Source organism: Pleurodeles waltl, chromosome 4_2 (assembly GCF_031143425.1).
Source record: "Pleurodeles waltl isolate 20211129_DDA chromosome 4_2, aPleWal1.hap1.20221129, whole genome shotgun sequence".
NCBI lineage: Eukaryota > Metazoa > Chordata > Amphibia > Caudata > Salamandridae > Pleurodeles > Pleurodeles waltl.
Window position 1 is genome coordinate 516,498,202 of NC_090443.1, and position 19,547 is coordinate 516,517,748.

The window sequence follows — 19,547 nt, forward strand, 5'->3', positions numbered from 1 at the left end:
CTAAGGGCGCGCCGACGGTTGTTCTTGCCTTGACGTTGAGTGCCTCAACGTCGAACGGCGATCTCTGGACCTCGACCTACTCGCCGTCGTGTGCCTCGACGTGGAGCGGTGGGCGGCAGACGACGCTCTTGCCGTCGTGGCGATTTCGACGTCGTGTCTCTTGACGTCGGGGGGGCGTGAGGCCTTCGGCGGCGAACGGGCACGCCGGTGATGGCTCGACATCGATCGGCGGGCTGCCGTCGACGGAGATATGCCCCTGCGATGGCCATGTTCCCTCGACATCGGGTGGGTCGCCGTCGACCTATGACGGTGAGATGGTGGCAGCGACGACGTCGACGGGGAACAAACAGGTACTTTCCTACCTGCTGACGTCGACCTAGCCATTCTCTCCTGAGAGTGGCTTGTTGGCTGCCTGGGAAGCGAAGAGGATGATGTTTTCTGCCTCTTGTGAAGACCCATGAAGCCTGATCTTTTCTCTATCCTTCAGAGTCCTCTTTGACATGTTCTTGCAGTGTTTGCAAGTGTCAGGGCAGTGACTCTGAGGCAGGCACACAATACAAAGAGTGTGTGGATCTGACTGGGCCTTCTTCCCACAAGAAGGGCATTTGACAAAAAGGGAAGGCATTTTTCTGTCAGGAAAAAACTGCCAAACTCAGACAATGATGTTAGATGTCGAGTAAAACAGGAAAAAACGCTGTTTTAAAGTATTTTTCTGAGAAAAACTAAGAAAAACAGAGCTCAATGCTCCAGGATCCTCTCAGAAGAATCCGGAAAAAAGAACTGACCTAACTGTGAACCAACTGTCACCTCTCCTTCACCCCTGAGGCATGGTGGGATACTGGAGGTGCTCAGGGTCTTAAAGGCAGTGTGCCAAAGTTTTTATGGTTCTCCTGTGTTAACCTGCATGCAGCCTATTGGCTAAGAATGCTCCATTGTTTTTCAATGTAGTTTTTTTCTCTTTTTCTCTAGTGATTACTACTGCTTATTTCCCTAAGCCCAGTTTTGGGGGCTTGGGTAGATATTTATTCTCTATTGTAATTTTATAATGATTAAAAAAACAAAACAAAAAAAAAACTTCATAGAAATAAAGCATTTTAGCCTCTTTATGATTATAGCCTGCATTGCTGTTTTACACATGTATATATGAGTTTAGTAAAAATGCTATATGTATATTTTTCGTGCATATTTCATACTTTATATGTGTGTATTTTATATATGCTCCGGGGTCCCCGCACAAGGGCGGGAATATTCAATGCTTATGACTATTGATGAGGATCCCCTGGAAGAGAAAGAGTCAACTTCCTACACCACCTGTGGTAGTCCTCAGGTGGTGACGGTCTCGCTGGATAACAGTCGGGCTGTTATCTGATACCGGCGCATCATAAAGATCCCATGCGTCGGGATCATCCTGACTCTTTCCAGTATGAGTTGGGGACTGCATCATTGGTGGACTGGCTACCGGTGATGGTTGTGGTGAGCGTTGTGGAGATGGTGGCGGGGTTACTTGTCTTGCCACCTTTGCCTGTGGCTGCTTGTCTTTCTCTTGGAAGGCAAGTTTTCTTTTCATTCGAATTGGGGGAAGAGTACTGATCTTCCCTGTGTCTTTTTGAATGTGGAGCCTTCTTTGAGTGTAATCCGGCTCTATTGTCTCTAGTTCCTGTCCGAATCGGTGTCCTTGCATTTGTGAGGACAGGCCCTGTTCCTCTGTGTAGGAACTTGATTTCGGTATGGAAACTTTTTCGGCGTTTTTTTCCGGTTACGACGACACTTTTTTTGATCTTCGGCATACTGATCTCTCGGTGCCGACTCGTTTCGGTGCCGCCCTCTCGGTGCCGAGATTGCTCTGACCCGGTGTCGAGTCTGCTCTGTGCCGGTATCTCGACCGGAGTCGGATGACAGACACATGCGTGCCCTTTTTCGGTGCCGATGGTCGGTCACCTATTTTTCGGGTTAAGCCATGGCCTGCTGGCGTCCCCTGGGCTTTAGTGGTTTTTCCGTGAGTTTTGTGTATTGACGTCTTACTCACGGTTTTTGGCGTCTGTTCGGAATCGACCTCGTCCGAGTCCTCTTCCAAGTGTTTTTGTCCTGTAGGCTCAACGTCTTCCTCGACCGAAACGCTCGACAGGCCTCACAAGTATCCTCTTTGTGTTCTGGAGACAAACACAAGTTACAGACCAGATGCTGATCTGTATAAGGATACTTGTTGGGACATTCGGGGCAGAAGCGGAATGGGGTCCGTTCCATTAGCCTTGAAGACGCACGTGGTCGGGCCGACCAGGCCCCGCCGGGGAATCGAAAACCCCAAAGGGCTACCGGAGCTCTTCAAAATTTGGTGTCGATCTGTTGTAACTAACCCGATACCGAACGCAAACAATACCGTCTAATTTTCCGAGATTCTAACTAACTTTCCGAACCGAAAAGCGGAGCGAAAAGAAACACGTCCGAACCCGATGGTGGAAAGAAAACAATCTAAGATGGAGTCGACGACCATGCGCAATGGAGCCGAAAGGGGAGGAGTCCCTCGATCTCGTGACTCTAAAAGACTTCTTCGAAGAAAAACAACTTGTAACACTCCGAGCCCAACACTAGATGGCGGGATGTGCGCAGCATGTGTATCTGCAGCTACACACGCCATCAAACATATATATATATATTATGTGCTTTGGGGCCCCTGTGCATGGGTGGGAATATTCAGTGGTTATGACTATTGATGGGAATCCCATGGAGGAGAAATAGTTTCAGTATTTATCAAACTTATTTTATAGACGCTGAATAGCAGCAGGTCTATTCACTCTAATTCCCATTCCATCAACCATCAGTGTTTCCTCAAAAATTAAAGGTGGCAATTGTATCACCAGATATAGAAATAACACCAGACATATACTCTTACCTGGAGTAGATGGGTGTCCATGAGTTGAGATCCACCAAGACCAGATTGGCTGAGCTGGTGCTCATATAAGATTGGAATCGGCTGAGTGCTGGAGGCCTGTTGATAGGTCATGCTGGATTGTGCTTTTGCAAGGTCCTGGTGCTGCACTCCTGGGAAATTATGTAAAGGTGCTCCAGAGAGAACCATTTGGGATGGCTGAGACATGTTTTGCATGAATGTCTGCTGAGATCTACAAGGAGACATGAAAATGCATATTAACAGTGTTTGTAAAGCCATGTAATGCTTTATCAAAAGCAGATGTCAGTCAACTTCCAATGCTTGCCAGTTCATTTTAAAGACGTTGGATTTTCTGAGAAATCATTTTTCACAAGACACTGATGACCCAATAGGAGCACTGGGATACTGTATGATAAGGTGGTCAGGGATTAATTAGTAGTGAAACAAAGCATCCTTGAAAACACTACATTTGTAAGTCATATTGTAGGAAGTTGGCTCTGTATGCACTATTTCAAAGTAAGGAATAGTATGCACAGAGTCCAAGGGTTCCCCTTAGAGGTAAGATAGTGGCAAAAAGAGATAATACTAATGCTCTATTTTGTGGTAGTGAGGTCGAGCAGTAGGCTTATCAAAGGAGTAGTGTTAAGCATTTGTTGTACATACACACAGGCAATAAATGAGGAACACACTCAGAGACAAATCCATCCAATAGGTTTTGTTATAGAAAAATATATTTTCTTAGTTTATTTTAAGAACCACAGGTTCAAATTCTACATGTAATATCTAATTTGAAAGGTATTGCAGGTAAGTACTTTAGGAACTTTGAACCATTACATTAGCATGTATACTTTTCACATAAAACACAATAAGCTGTTTTAAAAGTGGACACTTAGTGCAATTTTCACAGTTCCTGGGGGAGGTAATTTGTTAGTTTTGTCAGGTAAGTAAATCACTTACAAGTCTCAGGTTTGGGTCCAAGGTAGCCCACCGTTGGGGGTTCAGAGCGACCCCAAAGTTACCACACCAGCAGCTCAGGGCCGGTCAGGTGCAGAGGTCAAAGAGGTGCCCAAAACACATAGGCTTCAATGAAGAGAAGGGGGTGCCCCGGTTCCGGTCTGCCAGCAGGTAAGTACCCGCGTCTTCGGAGGGCAGACCAGGGGGGTTTTGTAGGGCACCGGGGGGGACACAAGTTCACACAAAAAGTACACCCTCAGCGGCACTGGGGCGGCCGGGTGCAGTGTAGAAACAAGCGTCGGGTTTTCAATGTAAATCAATGAGAGACCAAGGGATCTCTTCAGCGTTGCAGGCAGGCAAGGGGGGGGCTCCTCGGGGTAGCCACCACCTGGGCAAGGGAGAGGGCCTCCTGGGGGTCACTCCTGCACAGGAGTTCCGTTCCTTTAGGTGCTGGGGGCTGCGGGTGCAGGGTCTTTTCCAGCCGTCGGGAAATGGAGTTCAGGCAGTCGCGGTCAGGGGGAGCCTCGGGATTCCCTCTGCAGGCGTCGCTGGGGGGGCTCAGGGGGGACAACTTTGGTTACTCACAGTCTTGGAGTCGCCGGTGGATCCTCCCTGAGGTGTTGGTTCTCCACCAGTCGAGTCGGGGTCGCCGGGTGCAGTGTTGCAAGTCTCATGCTTCTTGCGGGGAGTTGCAGGGGTCTTTAAATCTGCTCCTTGAAACAAAGTTGCAGTTCTTTTGGAGCAGTGCCTCTGTTTGTCGTTCTTGAAGCAGGGCAGTCCTCAGAGGATTCAGAGGTCGCTGGTCCCTTGGAAAGCGTCGCTGGAGCAGGTTTCTTTGGAAGGCAGGAGACAGGCCGGTGAGTCTGGGGCCAAAGCAGTTGGTGTCTTCTGTTCCTCCTCTGCAGGGGTTTTTCAGCTCAGCAGTCCTCTTCTTCTTGTAGTTTCAGGAATCTAAATTCTTAGGTTCAGGGAAGCCCTTAAATACTAAATTTAAGGGCGTGTTTAGGTCTGGGGGGTTAGTAGCCAATGGCTACTAGCCCGGAGGGTGGGTACACCCTCTTTGTGCCTCCTCCCAAGGGGAGGGGGTCACATCCCTAATCCTATTGGGGAATCCTCCATCTGCAAGATGGAGGATTTCTAAAAGTTAGAGTCAGTTTGTAAAGAAATGGCTCCCTGTTGCAGTTACCCCCCACTTTTTGCCTGATACTGATGCTGACTTGACTGAGAAGTGTGCTGGGACCCTGCTAACCAGGCCCCAGCACCAGTGTTCCTTCACCTAAAATGTACCATTGTATCCACAATTGGCACACCCTGGCATTCAGATAAGTCCCTTGTAACTGGTACTTCTAGTACCAAGGGCCCTGATGCCAAGGAAGGTCTCTAAGGGCTGCAGCATGTCTTATGCCACCCTAGAGACCCCTCACTCAGCACAGACACACTGCTTACAAGCCTGTGTGTGCTGGTGAGAACAAAATGAGTAAGTCGACATGGCACTCCCCTCAGGGTGCCATGCCAGCCTCTCACTGCCTATGCAGTATAGGTAAGACACCCCTCTAGCAGGCCTTACAGCCCTAAGGCAGGGTGCACTATACCATAGGTGAGGGTACCAGTGCATGAGCATGGTACCCCTACAGTGTCTAAACAAAAACCTTAGACATTGTAAGTGCAGGGTAGCCATAAGAGTATATGGTCTGGGAGTCTGTCAAACACGAACTCCACAGCACCATAATGGCTACACTGAAAACTGGGAAGTTTGGTATCAAACTTCTCAGCACAATAAATGCACACTGATGCCAGTGTACATTTTAGTGTAAAATACACCACAGAGGGCACCTTAGAGGTGCCCCCTGAAACTTAACCAACTAGCTGTGTAGGCTGACTGGTTCCAGCAGCCTGCCACACTAGAGACATGTTGCTGGCCCCATGGGGAGAGTGCCTTTGTCACTCTGAGGCCAGTAACAAAGCCTGCACTGGGTGGAGATGCTAACACCTCCCCCAGGCAGGAGCTGTGACACCTGGCGGTGAGCCTCAAAGGCTCACCCCTTTGTCACAGCCCAGCAGGGCACTCCAGCTTAGTGGAGTTGCCCGCCCCCTCCGGCCACGGCCCCCACTTTTGGCGGCAAGGCTGGAGGGAACAAAGAAAGCAACAAGGAGGAGTCACTGGCCAGTCAGGACAGCCCCTAAGGTGTCCTGAGCTGAAGTGACTAACTTTTAGAAATCCTCCATCTTGCAGATGGAGGATTCCCCCAATAGGGTTAGGATTGTGACCCCCTCCCCTTGGGAGGAGGCACAAAGAGGGTGTACCCACCCTCAGGGCTAGTAGCCATTGGCTACTAACCCCCCAGACCTAAACACGCCCTTAAATTTAGTATTTAAGGGCTACCCTGAACCCTAGAAAATTAGATTCCTGCAACTACAAGAAGAAGGACTGCCTAGCTGAAAACCCCTGCAGAGGAAGACCAGAAGACGACAACTGCCTTGGCTCCAGAAACTCACCGGCCTGTCTCCTGCCTTCCAAAGATCCTGCTCCAGCGACGCCTTCCAAAGGGACCAGCGACCTCGACATCCTCTGAGGACTGCCCCTGCTTCGAAAAGACAAGAAACTCCCGAGGACAGCGGACCTGCTCCAAGAAAAGCTGCAACTTTGTTTCCAGCAGCTTTAAAGAACCCTGCAAGCTCCCCGCAAGAAGCGTGAGACTTGCAACACTGCACCCGGCGACCCCGACTCGGCTGGTGGCGATCCAACACCTCAGGAGGGACCCCAGGACTACTCTAAGACTGTGAGTACAAAAACCTGTCCCCCCTGAGCCCCCACAGCGCCGCCTGCAGAGGGAATCCCGAGGCTTCCCCTGACCGCGACTCTTTGAATCCTAAGTCCCGACACCTGGGAGAGACCCTGCACCCGCGGCCCCCAGGACCAGAAGGACCGGACTTTCACTGGAGGAGTGACCCCCAGGAGTCCCTCTCCCTTGACCAAGTGGAGGTTTCCCCGAGGAACCCCCCCCTTGCCTGCCTGCAGCGCTGAAGAGATCCCGAGATCTCCCATTGACTTCCATTACAAACCCGACGCTTGGTTCTACACTGCACCCGGCCGCCCCCGCGCTGCTGAGGGTGAAATTTCTGTGTGGGCTTGTGTCCCCCCCGGTGCCCTACAAAACCCCCCTGGTCTGCCCTCCGAAGACGCGGGTACTTACCTGCAAGCAGACCGGAACCGGGGCACCCCCTTCTCTCCATTCTAGCCTATGCGTTTTGGGCACCACTTTGAACTCTGCACCTGACCGGCCCTGAGCTGCTGGTGTGGTGACTTTGGGGTTGCTCTGAACCCCCAACGGTGGGCTACCTTGGACCAAGAACTAAGCCCTGTAAGTGTCTTACTTACCTGGTTAACCTAACGAATACTTACCTCCCCTAGGAACTGTGAAAATTGCACTAAGTGTCCTCTTTCAAAACAGCTATTTATGAATAACTTGAAAAGTATACATGCAATTTTGATGATTTGAAGTTCCTAAAGTACTTACCTGCAATACCTTTCGAATGAGATATTACATGTAGAATTTGAACCTGTGGTTCTTAAAATAAACTAAGAAAAGATATTTTTCTATATAAAAACCTATTGGCTGGATTTGTCTCCGAGTGTGTGTACCTCATTTATTGTCTATGTGTATGTACAACAAATGCTTAACACTACTCCTTGGATAAGCCTACTGCTCGACCACACTACCACAAAATAGAGCATTAGTATTATCTATTTTTACCACTATTTTACCTCTAAGGGGAACCCTTGGACTCTGCATGCTATTCCTTACTTTGAAATAGCACATACAGAGCCAACTTCCTACACAGTTCAGCTCAGGACACCTTAGGGGCTGTCCTGACTGGCCAGTGACGACTCCTTGTTATTCTCATTATTTTCTCCGGCCTTGCTGCCAAAAGTGGGGGCCGTGGCCGGAGGGGGCGGGCAACTCCACTAGCTGGAGTGTCCTGCGGTGCTGGCACAAAGGGGTGAGCCTTTGAGGCTCACCGCCAGGTGTGACAGCTCCTGCCTGGGGGAGGTGTTCGCATCTCCACCCAGTGCAGGCTTTGTTACTGGCCTCAGAGTGACAAAGGCACTCTCCCCATGGGGCCAGCAACATGTCTCGGTTGTGGCAGGCTGCTGGAACCAGTCAGCCTACACAGATAGTCGGTTAAGGTTTCAGGGGGCACCTCTAAGGTGCCCTCTGGGGTGTATTTTACAATAAAATGTACACTGGCATTAGTGTGCATTTATTGTGCTGAGAAGTTTGATACCAAACTTCCCAGTTTTCAGTGTAGCCATTATGGTGCTGTGGAGTTCGTGTAAAACAGACTCCCAGACCATATACTCTTATGGCTACCCTGCACTTACAATGTCTAAGGTATTGCTTAGACACTGTATGGGCACAGTGCTCATGCACTGGTGCCCTCACCTATGGTATAGTGCACCCTGCCTTAGGGCTGTAAGGCCTACTAGAGGGGTGACTTATCTATACCTGCATAAGCAGTGAGAGGCTGGCATGGCACCCTGAGGGGAGTGCCATGTCGACTTACTCGTTTTGTTCTCACCAGCACACACAAGCTGGCAAGCAGTGTGTCTGTGCTGAGTGAGGGGTCTCCAGGGTGGCATAAGACATGCTGCAGCCCTTAGAGACCTTCCTTGGCATCAGGGCCCTTGGTACCAGGGGTACCACTTACAAGGGACTTATCTGGATGCCAGGGTGTGCCAATTGTGGATACAAAAGTACAGGTTAGGGAAAGAACACTGGTGCTGGGGCCTGGTTAGCAGGCCTCAGCACACTTTCAATTCAAAACATAGCATCAGCAAAGGCAAAAAGTCAGGGGGTAACCATGCCAAGGAGGCATTTCCTTACACTGGTCCACTATATAAAGAGCCAGATTCCTACAGCACCTTAAGTCCAGGAGATTAGCCCGCAAGTCGCTGTACTATGTGTTAGGACTTGTGTTGTTTTATTCTTACGTGATGACCTCGATTTTTTTTAATTACCAGTTGCCAGGTCAGTGCTGGGAGCACGTCCACTCCTTTGACCAGGATTTGGCCACCTTCAACTTCTGCTTACATTCTGCAACATACAACTTAGGTTTGTAGTCATAAATGCTAATAAACGGCCTTGGCTTTCATCTTGGTGCACTGGTCACACAGTCAATTTATGCTTGGAGCCAAGACACCAAAAACAGACCTCATGTGGATCAGTTACTGTAGGAAGTTGGCTCTGCAAATACTATCTTAAAGTAAGAGAGAGTGTGCACAGAGTCCAAGGGTTCCCCTTAGAGGTAAGATAGTGGCAAAATTGGATAATTCTAATGCTCTATTTTGTCGTAGTGTGGTCGAGCAGTAGGCTTATGAGAGATTAGTGTTAAGCATTTGTTGTACACAAACAGGCAATAAATAAGGAACAAACACTCAAAGACTTAACTCCAGGCCAATGGTTTTTATATAGATAAATATTGTAAGGAAATGCCTCCTTGGCATGGTTACCCCCTGACGGTTTGCCTTTGCTGATGCCAAGTTATGATTTGAAAGTGTGCTGAGGCCTGCTAACCAGGCCCCAGCACCAGTGTTCTTTCCCTAAAACTGCACCTTTGTTTTCACAATTGGCACACCCTGGCATCCAGGTAAGTCCCTTGTAACTGGTACCCCTGGTACCAAAGACCCTGATGCCAGGGAAGGTCTCTAAGGGCTGCAGCATGTCTTATGCCACCCTGGGGACCCCTCACTCAGCACAGACACACTGCTTGCCAGCTTGTGTTAGCTGGTGGGGATAAAATGACTAAGTCGACATGGCACTCCCCTCAGGGTGCCATGCCAACCTCACACTGCCCATGGCATAGATAAGTTACCCCTCTAGCAAGCCTTACCGCCCTAAGGCAGGGTGCACTATACCATAGGAGAGGGCATAGGTGCATGAGCACTATGCCCCTACAGTGTCTAAGCAAAACCTTAGACATTGTAAGTGCAGGGTAGCCATAAGAGTATATGGTCTGGGAGTATGTCATAACTCCGCAGCACCATAATGGATACACTGAAAACTGAAGTTTGGTATCAAACTTCTCAGCACAATAAATGCACACTGATGCCAGTGTACATTTTATTGTGAAATACACCCCAGAGGGCATCTTAGAGATGCCCCCTGAAAACATACCCGACTTCCAGTGTGGGCCGACTAGTTTTGCCAGCCTGCCACACACCAGACATGTTGCTGGCCACATGGTGAGAGTGCCTTTGTCACTCTGTGGCTAGTAACAAAGCCTGTACTGGGTGGAGGTGCTTCTCACCTCCCCCTGCAGGAGCTGTAACACCTGGCGGTGAGCCTCAAAGGCTCACCCCCTTTGTTAGTGCCACAGGGCATTCCAGTTCGTGGAGATGCCCGCCCCCTCCGGCCACGGCCCCACTTTTGGCGGCAAGGCCGGAGGAGATAATGAAGAAAACAAGGAGTCACTGGCCAGTCAGGAAAACCCCTAAGGTGTCCTGAGCTGGGATGACACTGACTTTTAGAAATCCTCCATCTTGCAGATGGAGGATTCCCCCAATAGGATTAGGGATGTGCCCCCCTCTCCTCAGGGAGGAGGCTCAAAAAGGGTGTAGCCACCCTCAGGGCTAGTTGCCATTGGCTACTAACCCACCAGACCTAAACACACCCTTAAATTGAGTATTTAGGGGCTCCCAGAACCTAGGAAATCAGATTCCTGCAACCAAAGACGAAGAAGGACTGCTGACCTGAAGCCCTGCAGAGAAGACGGAGACACCAACTGCTTTGGCCCCAGCCCTACCGGCCTGTCTCCCCAATTCAAGAGAAACTGCAACAGCGACGCGCTCCCCAGGGTCCAGCGACCTCTGAAGCCTCAGAGGACTACCCTGTATCTAAAAGGACCAAAAACTCCCGAGGACAGCGGCCCTGTTCCAAAGAAACCAAAACTTGAAACAAAGAAACAACTTTAAAAAGACTCCACGTTTCCCGCCGGAAGCGTGAGACTTCCCACTCTGCACCCGATGCCCCCGGCTCGACCTGCGGAGAAACAACACTACAGGGAGGACTCCCCGGCGACTGCAACCCTGTGAGTAGCCAGAGTTGACCCCCCTGACTCCCACCAGCGACGCCTGCAGAGGGAATCCAGAGGCTCCCCCTGACCGCGACTGCCGGCTTCCAAGAACCCGATGCCTGGTAAAGACAGTGCACCCGCAGCCCCCAGGACCTGAAGGATCCGACCTCCAGTGCAGAAGCGACCCCCAGGTTGCCCTCTCCCTTGCCCAGGTGGTGGCTACCCCGAGGAGAGCCCCCCTTGCCTGCCTGCTTCGCTGAAGACCCACTGGGTCTCCCATTGAAACCAATTGCAAACCCGACGCCTGTTTGCACTCTGCACCCGGCCGCCCCCGTGCCACTGAGGGTGTACTTTTTGTGCTGACTTGTGTGTCCCCTGGTGCCCTACAAAACCCCCCTGGTCTGCCCTCCGAAGTCACGGGCACTTACCTGCTGGCAGAGTGGAACCGGGGCACCCCCTTCTCCATTGAAGCCTATGCGTTTTGGGCACCACTTTGACCTCTGCACCTGACCAGCCCTGAGCTGCTGGTGTGGTAACTTTGGGGTTGCCCTGAACCCCCAACGGTGGGCTACTTTGGACCCAACATTTAACCCTGTGGGTGGTTTACTTACCTGCAAAACTAACAAATACTTACCTCCCCTAGGAACACTTGAAATTTGCACTGTGTCTAGTTTTAAAATAGCTTATTGCCATTTTTGCCAAAACTGTACATGCTATTTGGCTGATTCAAAGTTCCTATGATACCTAAGTGAAGTACCTTTCATTTGAAGTATTGATTGTAAATCTTGAACCTGTGGTTCTTAAAATAAACTAAGAAAATATATTTTTCTATATAAAAACCTATTGGCCTGGTATTGTCTGAGTGTGTTCCTCATTTATTGCCTGTGTGTGTACAACAAGTGCTTAACACTACCCTCTGATAAGCCTACTGCTCAACCACACTACCACAAAATAGAGCATTAGAATTATCTCTTTTTGCCACTATCTCACTTCTAAGGGGAACCCTTGGACTCTGTGCATACTATTCCTTACTTTGAAATAGTGCATACAGAGCCAACTTCCTACAAATATCTTTTCTTAATTTATTTTAGAACCACAAGATTCAAGATTTGAAGTAAATACATAAAATGCAAGGTACTACACACAGGTAAGTAAGGAACTTTGAATTAGAGCAGTGGTACACACATTATAGGTTAAAATGGCAATAAGCTATTTTAAAAGTAGACAGTGCAAAAATCAATCGTTCCTGGGGGAGGTAAGTATTGGTTAGATTGTGAGGTAAGTAAGACACTCAAATCTCAGTTCCTGGGCATAGGCAGCCCACCGTTGGGGGTTCAAGGCACCCCCAAAGTTACCACACCAGCAGCTCAGGGCCGGTCAGGTGCAGAGATCAAAGAGGTGCCCAAAACACATAGGCGCCTATGAAGAACAGGGGTGCTCTGGTTCCAGTCTGCCAGCAGCTAAGTACCCGCGTCCTCAGAGGGTAGACCAGGGGGGTTTTGGAGAGAAACTGGGGGGAGCACACAACACACCCTCAGCGGCACAGGGGCGGCCGGGTGCAGTGTGCAAAGCAGGCGTCGGGTTTTGTATTCCATTAAATGGAGGGACCTGGGGGTCACTCTAGCGGTGCAGGCTGGCACAGGGGGGGCTTCTCGGGCCAGCCACTACCTGGGCTAGGCAGAGGGTTGCCTGGGGGTCACTCCTGCACTGAGGTTCGGTTCCTTCTGGTCCTGGGGGCTGCGGGTGCAGTGCTTGGTCCAGGCGTCTGATCACTTGTTACAGGCAGTCACGGTCAGGGGGAGCCTCTGGATTCTCTCTGCAGGCGTCATTGTGTGGGTCCAGGGGGGTCGTCTCGGGCTACTCATGGGGTCGCAGTCGCCTGGTAGTCCACCCTGTGGTGTTGGTTCCCTGGATCTTCCGGCGGGGCGAGGGAGTTCTTTAAAAGTTGCTTCTTTGTTGCAAAGATGTTGTTGAACAGTGCCGCTGTTCTCGGGAGTTTCTTGGTCCTTCGGTTTCAGGGCAGTCCCGAGTCCTCAGAGGTCGCTGTGCAGGTTCTTTGAATCTGGAGGCAGGCTGGTAGGGCTGGGGCCAAGTCAGTTGTCGTGTCCGTCATCTCTGTAGGGCTTTCAGGTCAGCAGTCCTTCGTGTTGTAGGTTGCAGGAATCTAATTTCCTGGGTTCTGGGTTGCCCCTAAATACTAATCTCAGGGGTGTATTTAGGTCAGGAGAGCAGTCGCAAATGGCTACTGTCCTGGAAGGTGGCTACACCCTCTTGGTGCCTTCTCCCTGAGGTGAGTGGGGCACATCCCTAATCCTATTGGAGGAATCCTCCAAACTCAAGATGGAGGATTTCTAAAGGCAGGGGTCACCTCAGCTCAGGACACCTTAGGGGCTATCCTGACTGGTGGGTGGTGACTCCTTGTTTTTCTCATTATCTCCTCTATACTTGCCACCAAAAGTGGGGGCAGTGGCCGGAGGGGCAGGCATCTTCACTAACTGAGACGTCCTGGGGTGCTGTAACAAAAGGCATGAGACTTTGAGGCTCACCTCCAGGTGTTACAGTTCTGCAGGGGGATGTGAAAAGCACCTCCACCCAGTACAGGCTTTGTTCCTGGCCACAGAGTGACAAAGGCACTCTCCCCATGTGGCCAGACACGTGTCTGGTTGCGGCAGGCCGACAAACTGGTCAGCCTAGCACTAGGTGTCTGACTGGTATTCAGGGGGCATCTCTAAGATGCCCTCTTGGTGTATTTTACAATAAATCCCACACCGGCATCAGTTTGGATTTATTGTGCTGAGAAGTTTGATATCAAACTTACCAGATTTCAGTGTAGCCATTATGGAACTGTGGAGTTCGTGTTTGATTAACTCCCAGATCATATACTCTTTATGGCTACCCTGCATTTACAATGTCTAAGGTTTTGCTTATTCACTGTAGGGGCATAGTGCTCATGCACATATGGCCTCACCTGTGGTATAGTGCACCCTGCCTTAGGGCTATAAGGCCTGCTAGAGGGGCGACTTACCTATGCCACAGGCAGTGTGAGGTGGGCATGGAATTCTGAGAGGACTGCCCTGCTTCCAAGAGACCAAGAAACTCCCGAGAACAGCGGCCCTGTTCAACAAAGACTGCAACTTTGTATCCAGAGGAGCAGATTTAAAGACCCCTGCAATCCCAGCAAGAAGCGTGAGACTTGCAACACTGCACCCGGCGACCCCGACTCGACTGGTGGAGAACCAACACCTCAGGGAGGACCCTCCGGCGACTCCGAGACTGAGTAACCAAAGTTGTCCCCCCTGAACCCCCACAGCGACGCCTGCAGAGGGAATCCCGAGGCTCCCCCTGACCGCGACTGCCTGACTCTAAAATCCCGACGGCTGGAAAAGACCCTGCACCCGCAGCCCCCAGCACCTGAAGGATCGGAACTTCAGTGCAGGAGTGACCCCCAGGAGGCCCTCTCCCTTGCCCAGGTGGTGGCTACCCCGAGGAGCCCCCCCCCCCCCTTGCCTGCCTGCACCGCTGAAGAGACCCCTTGGTCTCTCATTGAAATCCATTGGAAACCCGACGTGTGTTTGCACACTGCACCCGGCCGCCCCAGTTCCGCTGAGGGTGTACTTTTTGTGTGAGCTTGTGTCCCCCCCCGGTGCCCTACAAAACCCCCCTGGTCTGCCCTCCGAAGACGCGGGTACTTACCTGCTGGCAGACTGGAACCGGGGCACCCCCTTCTCTCCATTGAAGCCTATGCGTTTTGGGCACCACTTTGAGCTCTGCACCTGACCTGACCTGAGCTGCTGGTGTGGTAACTTTGGGGTTGCTCTGAACCCCCAACGGTGGGCTACCTTGGACCCCAATTTGAACCCCGTAGGTGGTTTACTTACCTGCAAGAACTAACATTACTTTACCTCTCCTAGGAACTGTGAAAATTGCACTAAGTGTCCACTTTTAAAACAGCTAAATGTGTTTTATGTAAAAAGTATATATGCTATTGTGATTATTCCAAGTTCCTAAAGTACTTACCTGCAATACCTTTCAAATGAGATATTACATGTAGAATTTGAACCTGTGGTTCTTAAAATAAACTAAGAAAAGATATCTTTCTATAACAAAAACCTATTGGCCTGGAATTGTTTGAGTGTGTGTTCCTCATTTATTGCCTGTGTGTATGTACAACAAATGCTTAACACTACTCCTTTGATAAGCCTACTGCTCGACCACACTACCACAAAATAGAGCATTAGTATTATCTCTTTTTGCCACTATCTTACCTCTAAGGGGAACCCTTGGACTCTGTGCATACTATTCCTTACTTTGAAATAGTGCATACAGAGCCAACTTCCTACAGCCCCCCCACCCCCAATGGTACTGCCACCCAAATCCAGCAGCCTTGTTATTATAACGAGAGTCTTTATGACAATGGAGAGTGAGCTGGAGCAGGGAACAGCATGTATAATAGATATATAAAGCCAACAATTGATTTTCTTGATAGAAACTGTCATCTTTAGGGTACTCCAGTCCTAGGGTTGCCATTATGGACATTTATGACTTATCACTGACTAAAGCTATTGCATTTAATCTGTGTGATCCTCATATCTCAGCTTGTGTATAACATCGACCTATACTACTATGCCTTTTATTCCTCTTCACAACGGAATGTTCATTGTACAGCTAGTTATGTTGAAGGGCACCCAATGCAACTATATGGGATTTGAGCTGTATTGAGCCCTCTACTGTCTGATTCAAGTATTCTGTTAGTGAAAGGGATAATGGTGTAAGGAGGAGGAGGCTGGGTATATGCTTTGAGGCAGCATTTTCCCCACTTCCAATTCTGTGGTGAGGTATAACACCTTGATGGTTGTGGACTGTGTAAAGCTTTCTATTGTTATTGAAGGTGTTGGTGAGTGTGAGCAGTGTGCTGTCCTGCTGAGGAGCACCTCTTGACAACGGTCTCTTTAGCACGTGCTGCTCGAGAACCTAAGGTTATCAGGTTGAAGCATTTAATTTATTATTGGCAATACATCGTTTTAGAGATTGTTACTGTCTTAATGTCTTAGCCAGATGGTATGCTTACAGCCCTTTTCACATTTGATTATGAGAGATGGACTGAGTTATGAGAGAAACATTCTGGTAATGATCAGTAAGGAGTGGTAAAAAATGTCTAAGATATTCTTTAAATCCTACCTGTATGGCTGTAAGGAGGTTGGGAACATTTCTTGAGCCTGAGTAACACTGGGACCTGCTCCCAAACTCAGCTGGGCTTGATGCTGTCCCTGCATCGGGGCATAGATGGGAATTGGAATCTGCATAACAATTAAACAAAGAAATAAAAAATCAAAACAAGAACAAGTCATAAAAACATCTTAAAGACAAGTCAGGAAGAAACATCTCAAGTAAGTCTTCAGCAATTTGCATGAGGCACTTTTTCCATCCAAGATAATTCAGTTTTGGCAAAGCTATACTGACGATTTCTAATTCAACACTAAACATTATACTGAGGAAAAACCAAACTGAAAGACATTAAACATGTACAAAACAAGAAGTTATTTACCTTCAACAACTTATCTGGTACAGACAGGATTTAGCCGCAGATTCCTACCTTAGAATTCTCCTCCAGGCGCCAGACTGGATCCATTTTTTCCCCCCGAGCAGTACCTCCGCGCGTCAGAAGTCTGTACGACTACGTAGCAATGTTGCCCACCGGATGTGACACTGAGAGTCCATATTATCCCCTCTCTGATGTACTGTCAGTTTCTTATGTGACTGTTTTCCACGTCAAAAATGCGGAGTCACTTATAGAAACTGCCTATGGAAACGATGTGCCAAAAATGAGTTATTTCTGTGTCAATTATTAACTCCCAATGAAGGCATCGCAATTCCAGGAACAGGATCAGTGAGAGATAAAGAAAAAACATTTTGCAGAGCTTCCTCTCTAAATGGAGTCCATCTAATTAGAAATCAGTTCATAGAGCACGGAGGATGAGTGGATCACTAAGAAATCGGAGGCTAGATCCTGTCTCTACCAAATAAGGTGTTACCAAAGGTAAATAACTTGTTCATCTGATAGACATCTAGCCCCAGCTTCCTTACCTTAGAATTAGATACTAAACCAATGCCATCCTCTGAGGTAGGTCTGTGGACCAATTTCAGACAAGGAAGCCTTGCAGGACCGAATGGGCAAAATGCCCATCACGAGGGACCTGACTGTCCACATGTGTAATGTGAGGTAAATATGTGCAGGGAAGTCCATGTTGCTGTCTGGCTGATATACAGGCCTGCAACTTTGCATTCTAATGCAGGGGTTATGGATCTGACAGAATGAGCATGCAAGCCCTCAGGGGGTTGCTTCTTAGCCAGGGCATACCAGGTTTTAATCCAGATCATTACTGATCCTACTATAAGTCACAGACTAGAACAAGCTGGTCTAGAAAAGAGACCAGATACTCGTAGGTATTTAGGTGACTAAGAACATATGCCACAACATAAGAACTGTGGGAAGGACTGCAGGCAAGTAAAGTCAAAGGCACTGAAAAGCATGGGAATAGCGCTACCATGGCAGGGGGACATAAATATGCCGGTAAGACAGCAGACAATATAACATGAGCATTACGTGCTCCCAAGGTGGGACTGAACCCATGTTTGGCCAGTACATAGGGGCCCAGAGTCAACAGGCAATGCCACTGAGCTATAGCTCTTTGCCAAAGAAAGCCATCATTTTAGCCAAACCAGCTCCATAAAAGCACAGATTGGGGGGTGCAAGAACCCATCTATGATGAAGAAAGCATTGAACAATGCTTTAATATAAATACGGCAAAGACAACAGCAACTATTAGTATAGAAACAACAGCCAGAGATAATGTTAATACCTCTGGGACTGTACATGGGAAGAAAAGAAAAAAATAAATAGCCATCACTAGGATGATGTCAAATATATGAGGAGTGAACGGAGTAATCAGCCAGATACTTCTAATATAAGAGGATGTAAAGTGTAGAGGACATCACACACCCCAAAAATGTAAAGGCTGCTAATACTGTTACACTAATTAGTTATACTAATGATCATGGGCATTTTCCGAAGGAAATGAGGCACACAGCAAGGGGGAATATTCCCTTATGAAGTAAGGAACCTTAACAATAACAAAGAGGTGTTAGAACTACCCCAGAGGGCTAGAAGTATTATGACATCCTTTAGAATAGTGAAAGGAACCGACCAGGGAGTAACCAATCCTCATTACAAACTAATCCCAAGAAAGACAGAACTTTAATATTCAAGGAACATGCGTAAACAACCAGGTATCCACCATAACATGTAAGATAGTCATCAACAAAGGAGATGGCTAGGCATCTTAAGAATAATTATGTAGACATCTTGAGGCTCTGGGTAGTGTGTGGACTCTTGCATAAGAGGTACCTGTAGCAGTAAAGGTACAGGACCTTGCATCAAGGATATAAGTGTCACACATCTCCTTGTGGTCAAGAGTCAGTGTAATGACAAGACCGACAGCACAAGAGAAGAGTGCCATGAGCATGACCCACACTGACTAGGACAGGAGGTAAGATGCCACAAACAAGAAAGAGCAGGAGGGTACAATGTTGAAGGAAAAAAATCACAATTTATAGTGAACAGAAGAAGGAATTTGCACCTGTGTACCATCCATGCTGGAGAGACCAGCAGAAAAAGCACATGCTGCTGAGGTATACGAGAGCAACTCGCTAAACAAGTGAAAGGACGCATCAATGTGGAAGGAATAGTTTACCTGTAACTCCAGTTCTCTCGTAGGGGTATATCCATGATATTCATAAGCACTGAATAGTTCCGCACGCCTGCGGGGAGCACTGATCTGAAATTGACTTTTTAAGTGCAGATGTTCGCCTTTCTTCAGGAAGGCCTGCAAAGTCACTTAAGAATTTCAATATGCAGCCTAGAGGACAGGCTACAAAGGCCAAATTCTTCATCCTACTTGGTTGAAAAAAGGGGTACTTAACATAGATATGCATTAAAATGGATGAATATTCTAAAGATTTTGCAGAAAAATCTTTCACAAACCTTTTTGCAATGTTATATAAGGATGAAGCAATGCAGGCAGTGCAGCCCATAGGCCATTATACAGAATAAAATAGATGCTGCGCCTTTAAGAGCAGGTGGTCCTCCTCTATCCCATCGTTCACAGCAAGAGGCAGTTGCCTCAGTTCTTTTTTCCAGCTACTTCTGACAGGACCCTGAAGCATTGAGCGCCACCTATTTATAGTTTTCTTCACTAAAATGCCTCAGCAAATCCTTTGGATTACACTTACTCAACGTCTTTCAACCTGCTCAAGTATTTTCTGTCCTTTTCTGTCAAATTCTGACAGAAATTTAAGGCTTTTTACCCTTCAATATGCCTTCACTTGCCCTCGCTGGGGCAAGAAGAAAGCTAAAACAGACCCACATAAAGTCTGTATTATTTGCCTGCTGTCTTCCCATATTCCTGATGCTTGTGACATCTGCAAAACCTTCTCCAGGCGCACCCTGCGTGACAGGGAGAAAATTCACCTTCAGGCCAAGGAGGACAGCAGACGGGGGACACAATCCACCAGCAAGACCCTAGTGCGAGGGGAAAGTCATTCTTCCACCAGGGCTCTGATCTCGTCCAGGGCA

At 48.5% G+C, this 19,547-nt stretch overlaps 1 protein-coding gene across 3 annotated transcripts in view; it reads right to left on the reverse strand.

The window, feature by feature from the left end:
• The window catches only part of PRRC2C (proline rich coiled-coil 2C), a 1,097,702-nt gene that overhangs the window by 247,312 nt on the left and 830,843 nt on the right, over positions 1–19,547 (reverse strand). For all 3 annotated transcript variants that reach the window (XM_069232016.1, XM_069232017.1, XM_069232015.1), the window contains exons 27-28: positions 16,094–16,212; positions 2,891–3,119 (exon numbers count right to left, since the gene is read on the reverse strand). In XM_069232016.1, the coding sequence (XP_069088117.1) occupies positions 2,891–3,119; positions 16,094–16,212 (348 nt within the window). The remainder of the gene's footprint in view (positions 1–2,890; positions 3,120–16,093; positions 16,213–19,547) is intronic.